Source organism: Coturnix japonica, chromosome 5 (genome assembly GCF_001577835.2).
Source record: "Coturnix japonica isolate 7356 chromosome 5, Coturnix japonica 2.1, whole genome shotgun sequence".
Classification (NCBI taxonomy): Eukaryota; Metazoa; Chordata; class Aves; order Galliformes; family Phasianidae; genus Coturnix; species Coturnix japonica.
In genome coordinates, this window is record NC_029520.1 from 643,695 (window position 1) to 660,789 (window position 17,095).

At 47.1% G+C, this 17,095-nt stretch overlaps 2 protein-coding genes across 2 annotated transcripts; one reads left to right on the plus strand and one right to left on the minus strand.

The window, feature by feature from the left end:
• Positions 1–318: 318 nt before the first annotated feature.
• TMEM80 (transmembrane protein 80) lies at positions 319–5,489 on the minus strand. The gene is made up of 5 exons (XM_015863131.2): positions 4,906–5,489; positions 4,581–4,597; positions 2,811–2,904; positions 2,614–2,706; positions 319–1,429 (listed from the first exon to the last, which is right to left on the minus strand). The coding sequence occupies exons 1-5, from the start codon at positions 5,132–5,134 to the stop codon at positions 1,224–1,226; spliced, it is 639 nt and encodes a 212-aa protein (XP_015718617.2). The 5' UTR covers positions 5,135–5,489; the 3' UTR covers positions 319–1,223.
• A 7-nt stretch (positions 5,490–5,496) lies between these two features.
• DEAF1 (DEAF1 transcription factor) lies at positions 5,497–16,474 on the plus strand. Its single transcript, XM_015863108.2, has 13 exons — positions 5,497–5,818; positions 6,246–6,343; positions 6,627–6,756; positions 7,382–7,528; positions 7,961–8,100; positions 8,385–8,450; positions 8,980–9,106; positions 10,236–10,364; positions 11,063–11,191; positions 11,511–11,761; positions 14,649–14,714; positions 15,006–15,095; positions 15,798–16,474. Exons 1-13 carry the CDS (start codon positions 5,590–5,592, stop codon positions 15,900–15,902), a joined length of 1,707 nt encoding a protein of 568 aa, XP_015718594.1. The 5' UTR covers positions 5,497–5,589; the 3' UTR covers positions 15,903–16,474.
• Positions 16,475–17,095: the final 621 nt, after the last annotated feature.

Genomic DNA, 17,095 nt, shown 5'->3' on the forward strand with positions numbered 1-17,095 from the left:
TTGTAACCAATACATGATGAGTGCATTCCATTATGCCAAGCCAATTCAGAGGAATGAACGGGTGGGTATTTGATTTGTGTGCAAGCCCAGAAACATTTGGCCATGCCATTTCCTGGCTGCTTAGCACCCAGTTCTGCTGCCTTGCTGTCTTTCTGGGTGCAGCTTCGCTCCTGTTGATCAGCAGAGGGTTGTTTGTGCCACTGGCTTGAATGCAATGAGGATCTGGTCAGGGCAGTGCCACCGTGTCACACATCTAGTCTCGTCCAAGTCTCTTTTGTGTAGGTAGCCATGCCCTGGGATTTGAACAGAACACCGTACTTCAAACACTTCTTAGATCTAATACATCATTTATTTGAATAAATAAATATAAGAAATTCGGAATATAAAAATTGTCAGTACAAAAAAGAAAACAAAACAACCCAAAAAACCCACAAGCTTTACATTATTATGTATCTGTGGTAGGTTAAAAAAGAAAGAACACCTGAAACTGCACAGTTGATTGAATGAAAGAGGTTGGAATGTAGTCACTTGTGCAGAGTCGTGGCACTAAAGATGTTAAAGATTAAATAGAACTATGTCTGACAGCATCTGTTGGGCTTCGGAACAGGACAGAAGGGTGAATGGTGAATGTTCAAGCTGATCTTTGGGCTGCTTGTGTTTAAACAACCAGACCCTCACACCACTGTCTTTGGTCTCCATGTCAATAAGAAGCAGCCATCCAAACCTCGTGGCTCAGCTCTCCCAGGAGTAAAACTCAGTTCAACCCAGCCCCACTGGGACCAGTCAGATACTGCCCTACTAAAGGCAGGGGAATGATGATTGGGGTCTGAAAACAAATGAGAGCAGATGAGTGATAAAGCAAAAGCATTGAAAGATGTAAGTGTATGCAGGAAAAGAGTCTATACGACACTGGCCTCATTGAGTTCCATGTCACTTTGCTTGTGTGGTGTTGCTCTGTGCCATGAAAACTCATGCAATCTCAATGGCATGAAGCACTGGCTGCTATTCTGCATTGGGAATTAATATTGATCCCTCATGAACACTAAGTGATGAGCTGTGTGATATAGGTGGTAGAGCTATCTCACCTCCTGCTTTGCAGCTATCTCTGCCAGAATAGGGCATTTAAACAGGAGGAAGCATTGCTGAACTTTGAGATGCAGAAGAATTAAATCTTTGAAATGGAAAAACACTCTTTTAAAGAAGAAATGTGTCACAGTTAGGGCTTAGCCAACAAAAGCAGCAATGGCCAAGACCTGGAGTACTGACTCAAGCCCATACATAAAGAGAAGAATGGTGTTTAGAATGACATCTGCTTTGAGCACGTAAGTTTGCCATATCAGGAAATACACAGATAGAATCATGCTCACGACCGTTATCACAAGGCTGAGTCCTAATGGAGCCTCTTCTTCTATCAGGTTACCCTTTGAACCTTGGAGGAAAACAAAAAGCTGATATGAATCTTTGATTTATTGAGACAACGCTCAAAAAAGGCTCTATTTGTAAAACTTCAGGGTACGTAGAAATACCAATCTGAATCAAGGCCCAGTCAGTAACTTAAGAATAAACCCAAAAATCAATGGACAACCCATTTCTTGATGACAGAGGTTAATCTGAATGCAGAGAAACCAGATGACATTCCAAGTCAGAAGACCTACCTTCTCTTACTATAGACAACCAGTCCTGAAGCTGCAACCATTCTGATCGCTTTAAAACCCTACGCAATTGAGAGTCTTCTATATACCCTGGTACTCTATTCCTACTTCAAGTTCCTGCCGTTGTGAAGAAGCTGCACTTATTCCTTTCTTGCATCTTATTTCTGAGCTTGCCTTGGTAGATTTTGCTGTTTAACTCCATGAGACTTCAAACTCACTTTCTACTCGTCCATCAGGCTCCAAGCAAATAAATGCAGAAAGCTTTAAGGCAGCAGGCAAAGCATTCAGCCCTACAGCAACACAGCTGCGTTCAGCAGACCCGCCTTGTGTAAATATCTTAGGAATATTTAGCACAAATTTTAATGTTAATTTTAAACCTTACTTAAAAAGAAAGGACTTCATGAAATTTCAGCTAGCTTTGGATTAGTAGGATTACAAACAGGCCCTTTCTGTTGTTCTGGCATAGTGGAATGAAGATGATGGAAGTGATGTGTGTCTTTAGAAGAAGTTTAAGGTAAGCCATGGGCTGCTCAGGGCCATCCTTAGCACTACCTGTTCCACAAGGCTCCAGCCATCTGGTTACCATCAGACATTTGTGGGACAGCTGAAAGGACCTGTATCACTTCACTGCACTGAAATCTCTGTGTTTCAACACGTTCATTCTCACCAGCCCCACTGATGGTAAACAGTGTAGCAGCATTCCAGCTGTCCCAGTTACACTGCTGCCAGACAGAGCAGCTTTTGTCTTCCTATGGCAGTACAGATCATACATCATACGAGAGCAAATTCTATACGACCCTCTAGCCAAATATGTCAACCAGACAGATCAAGTTTAATGACATAAATTAATGGGCCTCCAAAAATCTGCTTGTCTGCTAAACTGACACGTTCTGACACCCAACTCTGTTTCGGAATGATGAATACTTACAGATTCCAAAGGCACAGTGATAACGTGACATACCCAAGTACAACCGCAGCGCTTCAAGAACAGCCATGATGCAGAGCAGGGCAAGATCGGGAGCCAAAAAACCATCGGGATAACTGAAAACCTGACCTGTAGAATAGCACAGCATAAATAAGGCAGGAGAACAACAGCAGGGATACCAGCAAGACACAAACACCTCATAACCACGCAGCTTATTTCTGGTTGCAACTTACTTTTATAAATAAGCATCGCAAGCGTCGCCACGAAGTAAAAGATGTAATAAAACCCATTTATATAGAATAACATCTGTAAAGGAACAGATGAGAGCTGATAACTGTTGTTAAGGAGTTAGCTGGGATCCATCTCATAAAATAACCAGCTCCTGGTAACTTCAATATTCTCTGTGCCTCCCTTTATTAAATGATTCAGCCTATGGGGTAGGTCCAGAAAGTAACTGGAGATGGCAATCACCAGCAGCTAAGAGAACACTTTGCTGTTTCAGGTTTGCTTTTAGGTCCTTTTCAGTTTTATTTCAGTTTTGGTTGTAGTGGTTTGTTGGCCTAAGGAAATGAGGGCAGGTTGTGCATGTGTGTACTTCCCCAGGCAGCTTCTGTACCTGCTGGCTGGTGGCATGCTCTGGTATATCCAATTCCTCCATGGTTTTGGAAAATAGATGGCTCTGTGAAGCAGACAAGCCCTATTATTGCCTGCATGATAGGAAGTCTGAGAGCTGAGCTCAGCCTTTGTTATATGGCTGAGAAAGGCCACAAGCTCAACTTTGAGATGTAAATTTGTTAGATAGATTTCCTTAATTGACTGCTCACAAAACAAAGCCTTGTAGGAGGCAATATTTAGCTCATTATTTCTGGCCACAATCCTTAACACATCCTCAGGATGCCTCTGAGAGGCAGGGAACATGGCAAGCACCAATGTACAAATATGGAGAACTTACAGGCTCAGAATATTCTCACCTGCAGCCATCATAAGATGAGAAACACGGTAAAGTTAGGCCTCTGCTCTGAATTCACCTCCTGGGCTCCCTCTGGAGTCAGCCCAGAAGAACACCTTCATAACCAGGCAGTTCAGTTAAATTACCTGCCCATCTCTCTCTTTGGCTACGTAAGCCATTTAAATGGTTAAGTTTATATGAGATACCCAACAGACAACTTCAGGAGGCCACCCTCCCTTACAGGTGAGTACAGTTCCTACATAGCAGGTACATGCACGCTGTGGCACAGCACCATGTTATGAATGTAATACAGAAAGCACAAAGGGCATCCCAGGGCTTGCTGCCATATGGGAAAGCTGCAACGTGGCTGAAAGAATCCAGAAGGTTTGGGCCATTCCTATGTGTTTTTTATAACAAAATTATACCAGCTGTTTCTCTTAGTCTTCAGTAAGACAAGGCAATTTACACCAGGAACTTATCAGTACAGAGTTCATTACTTTGAGCTGTTTCAAGGCGTTCTTTATCCCCTCCTCAGCCCTTCTCAGACACTGTCTAAGCAGGGACTTCATCCCAGGCATCTTTTATGGGCACAACCCATCCGGTTTTTGCAGGGAGCACCCACCCACACGCAGTGAATGCCTTCCAGTTCCCAGAGAATCTCCCTGTATTCAACCAGAACCAGGTTTTTGTGTTTTTCCAGTTGAAGGGAGGCGGAACAAAAAGAAATTACTAGATGGGTTCTAAGCATGGAAATCTCTGAAGTCAAGGGTGTCTCCTTTAGGAGGCTACTTAGATCATGGGAATAGATACGGTGAGAAGAAGCTGCTTTTGCTGCCTCTTGTTGGCTGTGCTGTGGGAACCTTGTGTCTGCAGGTCCACAAAGCCACCCCATAGCCTTGATTTCCATAAGGAAATGAGTGAGACCAGAAGGTGACGGCCAAGGCCTCAGGTTGAGTCAGACTTTGTGCTTCATGTGGGTGCAGATCCATTGGGAAGAGATGAATCAGCTGGTCCTCCTGAAGATTCCCCACACGTGAAGGCACAAAAAGGATACGACCGAATAAGTTCTTCCTTTCAGTTGAAAAGAGAATAGAGAGAATGAGCCTAAATAATGAGCAAAAGCACTGCAGAAACGCCCTGCTAATTATATACCTGTTAATAGGCCTCAATAGCTGCAGCCCCTTCCACAGGCACCAGCACTGACCAGCTGTAGGCCCTACATGGCTGTGCCAGCCTTAGGCCCATTTCCCCTCACAGCCGACCCCGCTACCCCTACACCCCATTTAAGCTGTTTAGGAACGCAGTGTGAGCAGGCACAGCCGTGTTACGCTGTGACACGCCGCCGGTTCCGCGTACACACAGCGTTACACAGCGCTCACCTCTCCTCACCACCGCCATCTTAGCACCCCCTCCCCCTCTAGTCCTCCAGCATCCCGGCAGCCCCCGCGCCGCGGCCGTTCGTGCGGCCCCGCCCCCGTCCCTTCGGCTGCGATCGGAGCTCGGCCCGGTTCGGGCGGGTTCGGGCGGTTTCGGGCAGTGCCCGTTCGGGAGCTGCCGTTCGGGACGGCGAAAGGGAATTCGGGAGCGCTCGGAAGAGGTTCGGCACATCTCGGCTTTACTCGCGGCCGCCTCACCCGCCTTCGGGCGGGATCGGAAAAGACTCGAGCGGACTCGGGATTCTTCGACCCCGCGGGCCGGGCCGCTCGGGGACTCGGCCCTGTTCGGGCGGACTCGGGAGCCGCCAGGTACCGCTTCGGGCCTCGGCCGCGTCCCGCGCTGCGATTGGCCGCCGGCAGCAGCGCGGGCGCAGCGCTTCGGGCCCCGCCGAGCCCCGTTCGGACGAGGCCTGAAAGGACTCGGGACACTTCGGGCCGCTTCGGAACCGCTCGGTTCGACCCGGGGAGCGCACTCGGAAACGCTCGGCACCGCTCGGCGGGAGCGACCGAGCGACCTGGGAGCATCGCGCCCCCCCCCCCCCAACCCGGCGGCGCTCGGGGGGGAGCGGCAGCGCTCGGGGCTGCTCGGGTGGGCTCGGCCCCGCTCCCCCCCCACATCGTCCTCGCATGGAGGACGCCGACTCGGCGGCCAAGCGGTTGGGGTTAGCGGAGGCGGTGGCGGCCGCGGTGGCGGCGGCGGCGGCAGAACCCGAAAGGCAGCAACCGCAAAGCTCGGAGGGGAAGGCGGAACGGAGGGAGGAGGTGACGGCCGTGACCGTGATGGCGGCGGACGCCGAACACATGGAGATGGGCGCCGAGCCGCTGCCCAGCGCCGACGAGGCCGCCGCGTTCGCAGGTCAGCGGGAGCCGCACTGCGCATGCGCCGCTCTCCTCAGCGCCGCCCGCGCTGCGCGGTGCCGCCCCCCATTCACCACACGGTGTGAGGAGCTGCCGCCCAACCGCGGCCATTGTGTGCAAAATTCCCCTCACAGCTCACATCAAACGGCTGCCACGCGTTGGTGGCCGGGTCAGGTGTAAAGCAAGAAGCTCAGTTTGTTCTGCTCCCTGTGCTAGAATAACGAGGAAATAAACGTTTCTCCCCTTAGTACATCGCAGGGTAGGCCGTGCTCAACCCAAAGCCTGACAGAGAACAGTGATATTTGCACTAATTGACAATGAATGGGGAAGAGAAAAGGGAATGTGAATGTGCCTCTATGTGGGGTTGACATACTGGGGTTGATATAGCGGGGTCTGCTTTGCTTCATTTCTCTTTTGCATTCCAGAAGTCACCACAGTGACAGTGGCCAACGTTGGCTCCTCTGCAGACAACGTGTTCACCACCTCCGTGGCAAACGCAGCGTCCATTTCGGGACACGTGCTGGTAAGTCAGCCCTTCATCCAGGAGCCTTGAATCACCATGACTTCCATTAGTCAGAATGTGGGCAAAGCTGCAAGGCTTTCAGCCACAGAGTCATCTTGTGGTGCTTTCCACCCATGTACACGCACTCCGTCATGGAGCTGATGACCTGGAATACGTGTAACCTTTGTATCTGGTTGGCTGAATGCTCAAAAACGTACCTGCTAACTGATGGTGTCTTAGGGAACTTCTGAGGAGATCTGCAGGGATACTCACTGATGTATTTTTTGCCTTTGTTTCTTTGTAGTCTGGGAGAACAGCCCTCCAAATCGGGGACAGCTTGAACACTGAGAAAGCTACTCTTATAGTGGTTCACACCGATGGCAGCATTGTGGAAACCACAGGCCTGAAGGGGCCATCAGCACCTCTGACACCAGGTATAAGGCAATCTAAGCATCCTTCTATGGAGGAACTGCTTCCTCATTGCTTTATTTGTGTGGCTGGAAAACAAGAGAAACATCACACACATGACATGAAGTTGCGTTGTGCACTCTGCCCCCTCTTAACACACTGCTTTTTGTACTTATTTTGTACTTATTGTGCCTTTCTAACCCACCCTCACAAGCAGATCGATTCTAATATTGATAATAAAAGCCCGTAACTAGGAGATTAATACCTGGGCTTTTCATAAAGAGTCCTTGAACACAGTTTTGTCTCCATTCAGATCTTTTGCTGGTATTTAATATCACCAAGTTCGTTCCCAGCTGCCTGGCAGTCCCCGTTCTGCCCACGAGGTGGCATGACAAGCCTTTTGTAGGCAATCACATTGCACGTTGTCCTCTAAACATGAAGCGATCCAGCCAGCTACGAGCTACAGCCCGAGTGTTTAAGGTGCTGTTAAAAGCGTATGGCTCTAGTTTACATCAAACATCTGTTCCAAACGTTTTTTGTTTGTGGCGTGATGAACATAGGATGCATTGGGCCCAGCCAAACTCCAGGTGAAGGTGTTGTTATTATGCACTTTGGTTCCTATCACCTATTTCCTTTTTTCCCCCCTCAAAGGTCCGCAGTCTCCTCCTACCCCTTTAGCAACTGTGCAAGAGAAAACTGGAACCAAGTACAACTGGGACCCATCAGTGTATGACAACGAGCTCCCGGTGAGGTGCCGGAACATCAGTGGGATTCTGTACAAAAACAGACTCGGCTCAGGTAAAAACAGCCTTCTTGTGTGAGGAATATTGTACCTTCTTCACTTACTGCACTTTCCTTTTAATCAGATTGCCTTAAAGGGCCAATCATGAAGAAAATAAGGACGGTTTCCCATTCCTGGGCTGTTGGGCTGGGCTGTTTTGCCCAGTAATATCACAGAGTCTCAGAGTACCCTGAGTTAGAAGGGACCCACAAGGATCACCATGTCCAACTTGCCAATAGAGCCTGCAGAGGGTGCACTCCAGCCTTTGCTTCCCACTCTGTTCACAGAGCCCAGGGCTGCTTTGTTCTAGGAGCAGAATCTGGCCCACATACGTGTTAAACTTCATGTCATTGCCCAGCCCCTGTCAGTTTTCTTTAGAAAAAAAATGGGAGAAATAATCCTTAGCCTGTAGTAATGCTTTTATTTTCTTATTTCTGGTTTTAATACAGGAGGCCGTGGTAGGTGCATTAAGCAAGGGGACAGCTGGTACAGCCCCACTGAATTTGAAGCTATGGCAGGACGAGCTAGCAGCAAAGACTGGAAGAGGAGCATCCGCTATGCTGGGAGGCCCTTGCAGTGCCTTATTCATGTAAGGTTACCTTTAATTTATCCTGTTTGCTGGGAAGGAGCAGGTTAATTCTAGGCAGAGTCTGAGCCATGTACAGAGTTGTGTGTAATGGTGATGTGGGGTGAAGGAGAAGCAACTCATTGATTTGGTTGAGGGGAACTGGCCTTTCTTTTATTGCATAGGGCCCCCAGAAGGGAATTAGTGTTTATATCTCCCTTGGAGCTGCCAGGATCTTTAAGCAGAGCACAGTCCTGCTCTTGTTGCTTTTGGTGCCTGATGCTGAACTTGTAATCTTCCAATTTCAGGATGGGATTTTAAATCCTCACGCTGCCTCTTGTACTTGCGCTGCCTGCTGTGATGACATGACTCTGGTGAGTTGTGGGTTTTACATCCATTAGTTTAAAAACAATTCGTCCATCAAGCTGCCACAGCCATCTGTGAGCAGACCAGGAGTGTCCCAGAAACACTGACAAGTACTGAGTATTTCCATATCAGACTGCCTGCTTGTTACGAAAATGATGCTAGAGTTGTTAAGCAGCAGCGTTTAGCTTCACCTCAAGCGCTGTTTTGTGCTCTTCTATTGTGAACTGGATGCTTTCCCTGTTGTGTAGACCTGGAACTGCACACTTCTCATCTTTCACTCTTGTTTTCTTCCACCCTTTGGATCTGTAGTGATTTGACCAGTTCTTGTCTTCTCATAACAGTGGGAAACTGCTGAATCTGAGTGTAACTTTTTTATTCACAGAGGCTTTTCAGTCTGCAGATCCAATAGAAACCTTTTGGTCTATGGTTGCAAATCTATCCTGGTTAATCATAGCTGCATTTGGAGAGGTTGGAGTGAACTGATCTTCCCCTAAGAGGTGCCTCAGCTAATGCCTTTCTCTCTTTTCCCCCCCCTAGAGTGGACCTATTCGACTCTTTGTTCCATATAAACGACGGAAAAAAGAAAATGAAATGTCTGCAAATCCAGTCAAGAAGGAATCCTCCAAAAACATCACTCTGCTTCCTGCCACAGCTGCTACTACGTGTAGGTTCTTTGCTCCTGGTAAAAATGGCCGAGCTAAATATCTTTTTGTCTTATCAGTGGTCAACTGAGAAAAATGTATTATCTCTTGGCACTTCCTTGTATATGGCCTTTAATATCTGGTGGGGCTGTGTGGAAAATACATGGAAAAGTAGGTGTTAAGCAACTGTAATGAAATGCAGTCTGAAGGCCATTAGTGGAAGAGGCAGAAGGTGATGCTTTCATCTGTAAGCTCCTCTCTGGCATTCAGGACTCGCTTTGTCACTCCATGTTTTTGAAGTCAAACCATCTGTGTGAGAACAGAAATTAATCTGCAGGCTGGTCCAGCCTGTCACATTCATGTCCTCTTGTTCTCATCATCTGGATGGTAACATTACAAAGTGAGCTGAGGAGAATACAAAAGGGAACTGAGCAAGCCAAGTGTAAGATAAGGCTACTGGCAACAGCAGGAGGAGAAGCTAATAAAAATTCTGCAGAGATTTTGTTGTTTTATCCCCCCAAACAGCTTTAATCTGTACTGTTTTGTTAACATGTGCTGCTGGGGGCTTCGTGCTTGCTAGCACTGGGAGAGAGCAGCACTGCTTGTCTTGTTGGCAGCCACGTGTTTCCTCAGAAACAAAACTGTAGCCTCAGTGTCTTAGAACTGAACACTTAGTAAAAAGGTCTTTCAAGCTGAGCTGTGCTGGACAGAATCAGCCCATTAGTGGTGCTGGGACTAATCCAACTTAAAAAGGGTTTTAAACACATTGGAGCTGCATTGGTACTTTCATCCAGATGGGACTTGTTCGCTGTGTTGGCCAAGCATGGTTATATCACTCCATGTAGATGGACAGTTGAACTTGTCCGGTAAACCAAACTGTCATAGAATTAGCTGTAATCTGTGGGGCTTTTGAATCAGATTGCAAGCAGTAAGAACCACTCTGTAGTATATTAGGGCCAGACATGTCTTCAGAAGCTGTTCAGGGCTTTTATTCCCATTTTAGTGGCCTTAGGGGGGAGATCCAAACTTGGCTATCACAGCCCGTTGACTGATTTGTGAGTTCTGTGACTTTGGGAACAGGGATTTCAGCAGCTAGACAGCCGAGGCCTGAGCACTGAGTGCTGATTGTGAAAGTGCTTCTGCTATTTCCAGTCACCGTGACTCCTTCTGGACAGATCACTACCTCTGGTGCTCTCACCTTTGACCGCACGTCGACAGTGGAAGCCACAGCAATTATCTCCGAAAGTCCAGCCCAGGGGGATGTTTTCACAGGAGCCACTGGTAAGGATTGAGCTGCATGCCTGCTTGACATCCATGGGAAGGTAGGGAAAAAAACAAGCCTCTTGTATGCTGCATGAAAAGAACTTACACAGATGCTGTACATATATATATATATATACACATATATATATATATACTGCCCAAAAAAGTAGCCGAGTTTTTAAACTGAGTGGAAAATTACAGAATGACCTGAATTGGAAGGGACCTCAAGGATCATGAATCCCCAACCCCCCTGCCACAGGCAGGGTCACCAACATCCCCATTTAATACTAGACCAGGCTAGCAGAATAAAGCAGAGAGAACAGAAGTACTTACCATAGATTTTAAGCTCTTTCATTCTAATTTCTGTATGGGGCTGTGGGTTTTGCTCAGAGCATCCTCTGAGAACAATATCTTGGAGTCCTATCAGTGTAAAATGAAGCGTATGAGGAGCAGCCTGGCAATAATCTTTGTGGAAGCCTTGAGATGTGAAAGCGGAGAGAACTGAAATCAGTGCACAGTTGCTTTGCTTGGCGTCCACGTGACATCCCGCTGCTGTTTCTCATTTGCAACCTCTGGAATTACCATAGAGAATAGGAACCTGAAGAAAATGGGAAAACAAGCAAAACTAAAAGACAACCCAGAGAGGTGAAAGAAGCTTAAGACATGCCTGAAAGCTGTGCCATGCAGTGATATGTAACATCGTTGTTCTCCTGCAGTTCAGGATACCAATGTCCAGCAGCCGTGCCGGGTCACTCACCCAGAGCCTCACTACCCAACTTACCAGGACAACTGTCAGATTTCACCTTTCCCTGAAGCTGCGTTGCCAACATCTCATCCCAAAATCGGTATGTTTCATCCTGCTCTGTCCAGAATGCAATCTCCTTGGTGTTAAGCCTTACTCAGCTGTTGATGCTATTAATTAAACATTGATTTTTTGTCCACTCGTGAAACAAAGATCATTACTTTTTCTTGCCTGAGATATCTCTGCTAAAACGAGGAGTCAGAAGTGATTCCTGTTAGATAAGTTATCAAATACTTTGCCATGACAAATGCTGCTCTGAAAATGCAGCAGAGCGAACCCTGTAACGAAACAAAAACAAAATCACTTTATGGAAATGCAGTGCCCTAATTCTTTGTATTTTATATTCCTTTCTTTGTGCTCAGTGTTGACCCCAATCCCTGCCCTATCGGTGCCCCCGCAGACCCCCACCAAAGCCATATCCCCAACAGTGGTGAACGGGCTGGAAGTGACAGAACCGCGGAGCTGGCTCTACTTGGAAGAGATGGTCAACTCACTGCTCAACACGGCGCAGCAGCTCAAGTCTCTCATTGAGCAGGCCAAGCAGGCCAGCTCCTCCTTCTGTGAGGCTGCTGTCACGCCAGCCAAGATTCAAGCTGATGTGGAAAGGAAAGAGGTAATTATGCCACAGGAGGTGACAGGGGCATCTTTTTGGCAGAGCCTTTTCCAATTGTAATGTTTCTGTGATTGTATGGGTTGTACAATCCCAAAAAAAAATACAGTTTTTTTTCCACTGGGTGTAGCTCCGGTAACCCTTACAAATCAATTGTTTCTCAACATCTTGAGAGCAGAAACAAAGGTAAGTTATTACCACTATAGGAAAAGGAGTAGAGTACCTGGGATTCCAGCAGCTGTAGCAGTAACACCAGTTGTTTGTTGTTACAAGTCCCGAGCTCTGCCGTCAGACATTCTTACATCAGGAGGCATGGGTTGCCATATGTCCTGGCATAGGGAAGATGATGAGCGTTCAGCCCTGCAGCACTGCTTTCATTCTCTCAAGTGAGCAGGGCTATCAGATAGGCTTTTGATGGCCTGAAGAGGCAGAGAGGTAATAAGAACAGCAACAGCTGTGGAGTTTGTTGGGAAGATAACCAGGAAAATTTAGAGTTGTTCTGCTGAGCATTCTGCAAGTGAAGCCGATCTCTCTTATGTCCTATGATTTTATAGATGGACATCTTACTTTGTTTAACTTCACCCTTTTGCTCTTTTTCCAGTTCACGTGCTGTCATCCCCTCTGTTTATCCTTAATCAAAACAATGTTTCAGAGTCCATTTCTCTCGTCCTCTGATCCAAATCCAGTTCACTTCGGTGTACATCTTCTTGCCTCAGGAAAAGGACTTAAAATCACTCCTCGGTGTTGGTCCAACCACTTCTTTTGTCTTTTAAGTTGGATGGGGGGAAAGAGGTATCGTCCTGCTTTGCGGTGTTGTGGATTTTTTTTGGGCCCATTTAATAAACAGTTGAGCCAGTATGTTCCCACAGATTTAAAACTGAAAGGTTGTATGGTTACATCTGAGCTGCAGAGCCAAGGCTTTACAATAGATTAAATTATAATAGAGATGTAGACTCAGCTCTTCCTGGAAGAGTGACTGCATACAGAGCAGGATTAATGAAATCTGTTAGTGGGAGCAGGCTTGTTCCCAACTTTATACACAAGATTCAGTGCCATGACAGCTCCTTAATTAACGAGCAGAGCCCTCATAGAGTTGGTTCAGACACGAAACTGACTCTGTTTGAGAAACGTGGATGCCATAAACCTTGTGCTTTCAGTGAGTAAACACACAGCTGGTGCTCAGCCTGTGTGTGGCTTTGTGCTGGCAGGGACACCAAGTGTGTCCAGCAATAACATCGATGTTATCTGGAAGTTTCGAGGAATTATGTCCTAAAAGAAAACCAAGCCAGAAGCTCTCCAGCTCAGTGTTTATCTAAAATGCATCGTTACTCAAAATTAAACTATCAAAATACTTGTAGGCTTTATAGAACTGCAACATTTTACATGAGGTTCACTAAGAACAACCTCTGTGTCAGAACTCTGCACAGCTGTTCAGAGAGAGCTCTCCTCTATTGTAATTAAATGGCTTGTAGATGAGGATACTGGATAAACTTCAGAAGGGGGAGAGCACATGAACCCACCAAGTTCTGTGCTGTAGGACGCAGCTGGAGGATGCAGATGTGCTGCAAATGTGATAGACAGTGTTTCTGTATGAAGGTAAAAAAAAATCAGGGTTGAAATCTGATGGGTGTTTTAATTGCAGTTGTCCTCTTGTGTTGCAGTGATGCCTACAGAGTACCCTGTCCATCTGAAAACAAGGTGGAAGATTAAGTCGGTTAACAGCTGGGCCATCTGAATTATTTTTTTAGTCAGATTAAAACGCTTCAGGGCTGGAGAGTATGAAATTAACCTAAAAAGGATCGGGCACTTAAGAAAAGTAGTTCTAGTAAGCAAGTAATGACTTATATCCTCCAAAGCAGATGTGGAAATGGTTGAGAGCTGGCGCTCATCAGTTTGCTGGAGATGATTTTGCAAGAGATCTGTGTGTGTCTGGCTTGGTCATCTCTGTTCCTACTCCCTTCCTTTCTCCACAGCTTCTCAACATTCCCATTAGCAGGATTTGGGGACCCAAGGCAGAGCTGAAGGGGGTGCCTTGGGTCTGACAAGTACAGGGGGTGGTTGGACTTGCTCTCAGCTTCCTTTCTCTTTAGCAGTCCGATTGGAAGATAGGATAAGCCCATTTGTGGAGGGTGCAGTGGACTCCGAGCTGTTGCATCTCTCAGAACTGGAATTCTGCATTTTTAACCCAAGAACTGTCTCTGTGTGGGTGTCACAGAGGGGCTGTAGTGGCAGGGTGTATTTATGTGGAGACCTGGACATACAATCTCCTCACCTAAAAGAATTTTAAGAACACTTGTACAGTGCATGTGTGCTGTGTTGCTAATAAGCTTGATCTTACCTGTTTGTCTAATAGTGATAGAAGCAGTTCATAGCTCTTGCACCAGACAGCAAGAGGTTTCCCTGCCTCCTCCTCCATCTCCCTGGAGAGCTTTTTCATCTCAGCTTTGTGTATTGGTAACAAAAAGGTTGCAGTTTCACAGGAGAATAAATACTGAGATGTCAGGTCATGGAGGCACTTAAATTAAGCCTTTAATCTCCTTACTTGTTGGGTCATATCACTCCTTGATAAACCTGTTTTGCATGAAGGTGGGGGTTTGTTTTTTCCCTTTCTTTCTAACTGTTTCTCATGGAGTTTAAATCAGGTTTAGCATGTAACCAAATGGGGGCCAGTCTTGGATCCCTTTGTTTGAGCACTTTGCCTCTCAGCAGCACTGGCTTCTTCATGTGACTCCACGCTATGGCACAGAGTCCGTCTCCTGTAAGGGAGGAGCCATGTTCCCTTTGGTCCTCACAGAACTGCATGAACCCTCCATACAGCTCTCACTTCTCAAGCCCTTGTTGCATTCTCTGGCTATGAAGTGACACACTTGCTTTGTTTTTTCCCTTGCAGCAGTATCAGAACCAGTTATTTCAGCAAACAGAAGATGTGGATGGGAAAACAGAAATCATCATCAAGGTAAACTCTGGTTGACTCATGTTTTATGAGGAGTCCTTTGTCTTGTTGCATTTAAAGATCCAGAAATCATGTATTCTGTGTCTGGCCTCGTCTTCTGAGCCTTCCCTGGCAAATAGGGCAAAGTGTGCCCTATTGCCACGTTTACACAGTCCCTTATGGCCCTCTGGCAAGGTTAGTCAGTCCTGTGCTCCTGTTACAGTCTTCTTTTACTTCTCTGCCTTCTGCTTCACTGCAGTCACCCCTCCATTGTTGTTGCCTCTGATGTGGTCCCTTTGCCGTTTGTTTTCACAGCAGTCGTGTGTCAACTGTGGCCGGGAGGCAATGAATGAGTGCACAGGATGCCACAAAGTCAACTACTGCTCCACTTTCTGTCAGCGGAAGGTATAAGAGCGTCTGTGAGTTACAGCTGTAGCCATGCAGAGGGGTTGGGTGACACTGGGGTCAGCCTGCATCCAGGCTGAGGGCACAGCAAAGACAGGAACATACAGCAGAGTGGGGGGTCACTGTCTGTCAGCCAGGGTGCAGTGCTGGGGTGGGTGAAACGAGTAAGGAATGGCCCCAAGATCTGCACGCACCTTCTGAAAGAGGATATCAAATAGTGAGTACAACCCACACCTCACTGTGGAAACTGTGGGGTGAGCTGTGTGAGAGTGCTGTACAAGCCCTCCCTGCTGCTCCCTGGAAAGCTGTACTCCTCAGTATCTCTGATCCTGTGCCAATGAGGCTGTAGTTCTCTTATTTTTCACACTGTTTGTGATGGTATGGATGACAAGATGAATTGAGCACACAGACAAACTGTAAAACTAACATGGGAGGTGGAAACAGAGGAGGAAACTCTGAGGCAGCATATAACTGCTCTGTGAAGAAGCCTTTAAAGGAAGCCTATGGACAAGAGGGAGAGCAACTCTTCTTACATGGGCAGATAGTGATAAGACAAGGGGAGGAGAGATAAAGGTTAGATGTGAGGAGGAAGTTCTTCCCTCAGAGTGCAGTGAGGCCCTGGTATGAGCTGCCCAGAGAAGCTGTGGGTGCCCCATCACTGGGCCATTTCTTCATGGTCTCTCCATCTGCTCTTCCTTGCAGGACTGGAAGGAGCACCAGCACATCTGTGGTGAGGCCAATGCGGTGACGGTACAGGCTGACGATGTGCATGTTGCGGACAATGTGATGGAGAAAGTCTCTGTCTGAACACACCTACCTCTGACCCCATGGCAGCTCGGTGCAGCCGGCTGGATCGGCGGCCTGATGTGAACGGTCTGTCCTCATTTCTCAAAGACTTTTTCATACTGTGATGACAGTGTTTGCCCACTTCCAGTCCTACTGCAAACCTCTGGGTAACGCGGAGACTGAGAAATCTGGATCTGGAGGAGGCAAACTGCAGCCTCCCATCCGGGAGCCTCCTCCAGCTCGAGGAAGCTTAGATTTTGCCAGACTGAAATCTCCACTGTGTGGATAACAACCTCATTGTCTCTCTTGAGATGGATTAAGAACAGTTGCTGCAATTAGATTTGCTGTTGTTCTGTTTTCCCCATGCCTCCCTACCTCTTGTTTGAACAAAGGAATGATCCCTCATCTGGTTTATTTAATTGCCTTGAAAAAGTACAAACTCTTAATTTGCCTTTGGAAGGACTTTTGTTTTCTTTTGATCTTCTGTGTTCCCTCTGTGCTGGGGACATTTGAAACACATCGGAGCTTCTGCACTTGAATACAAATGAAAAATCACATCTTGTTCAATAAAACGTGATGAAAGTACGGTGTAACCCCTTGGCAGCACGTTGGCACGTGGAAAAATGCAGCGAGTTTTGCACAAAGGTGTCGGCTCTTAGTCTTTGCAGAACATCAGTGTGGATGTGATGCGGCAGCAGGGAGGAGCAGCTCTTACCACAGCAGCACACCCTGGCTGTAGCACCAAAATCCAAGCAACCCCCAAGTAAGAGTGCAAGGATAGATTTCTCACCTCTCACTGCTGCTTAGTAGCTCCTAATTAAAGCAGTAGCGAGCATTAAGAGGTTATTGGCTTCATTCACTACTCTAAAATGCTTTAATTAATAACGCGCTGCTTTAATAACTGAGGCTATGGTTGCTGTTACTTACTTTCTCACTGCAGTGAGTTTTCCTCTTGGTGCTGAGGGTGAGGACCAGCACTGGTGGGAGGAAGGCAGCAGCAAGGCCCGCCTCCTCTCAAGGAAACCATTCCTTAGTGGGAAGCCAAGCACGAGCTGAGCAGGCTGAGAACAGAAATGACACTTGGAGAACTCTGGGGAGGGAAATAGGCAATTCTGTAGAATCCCACTGCACAGAACGTGCTCAGCTCTTCAAGCTTTCCCAGTCACCCTTCAGTATTTGCAGTCATTTCTTCTGACACAATGAGCGCCAGTTTT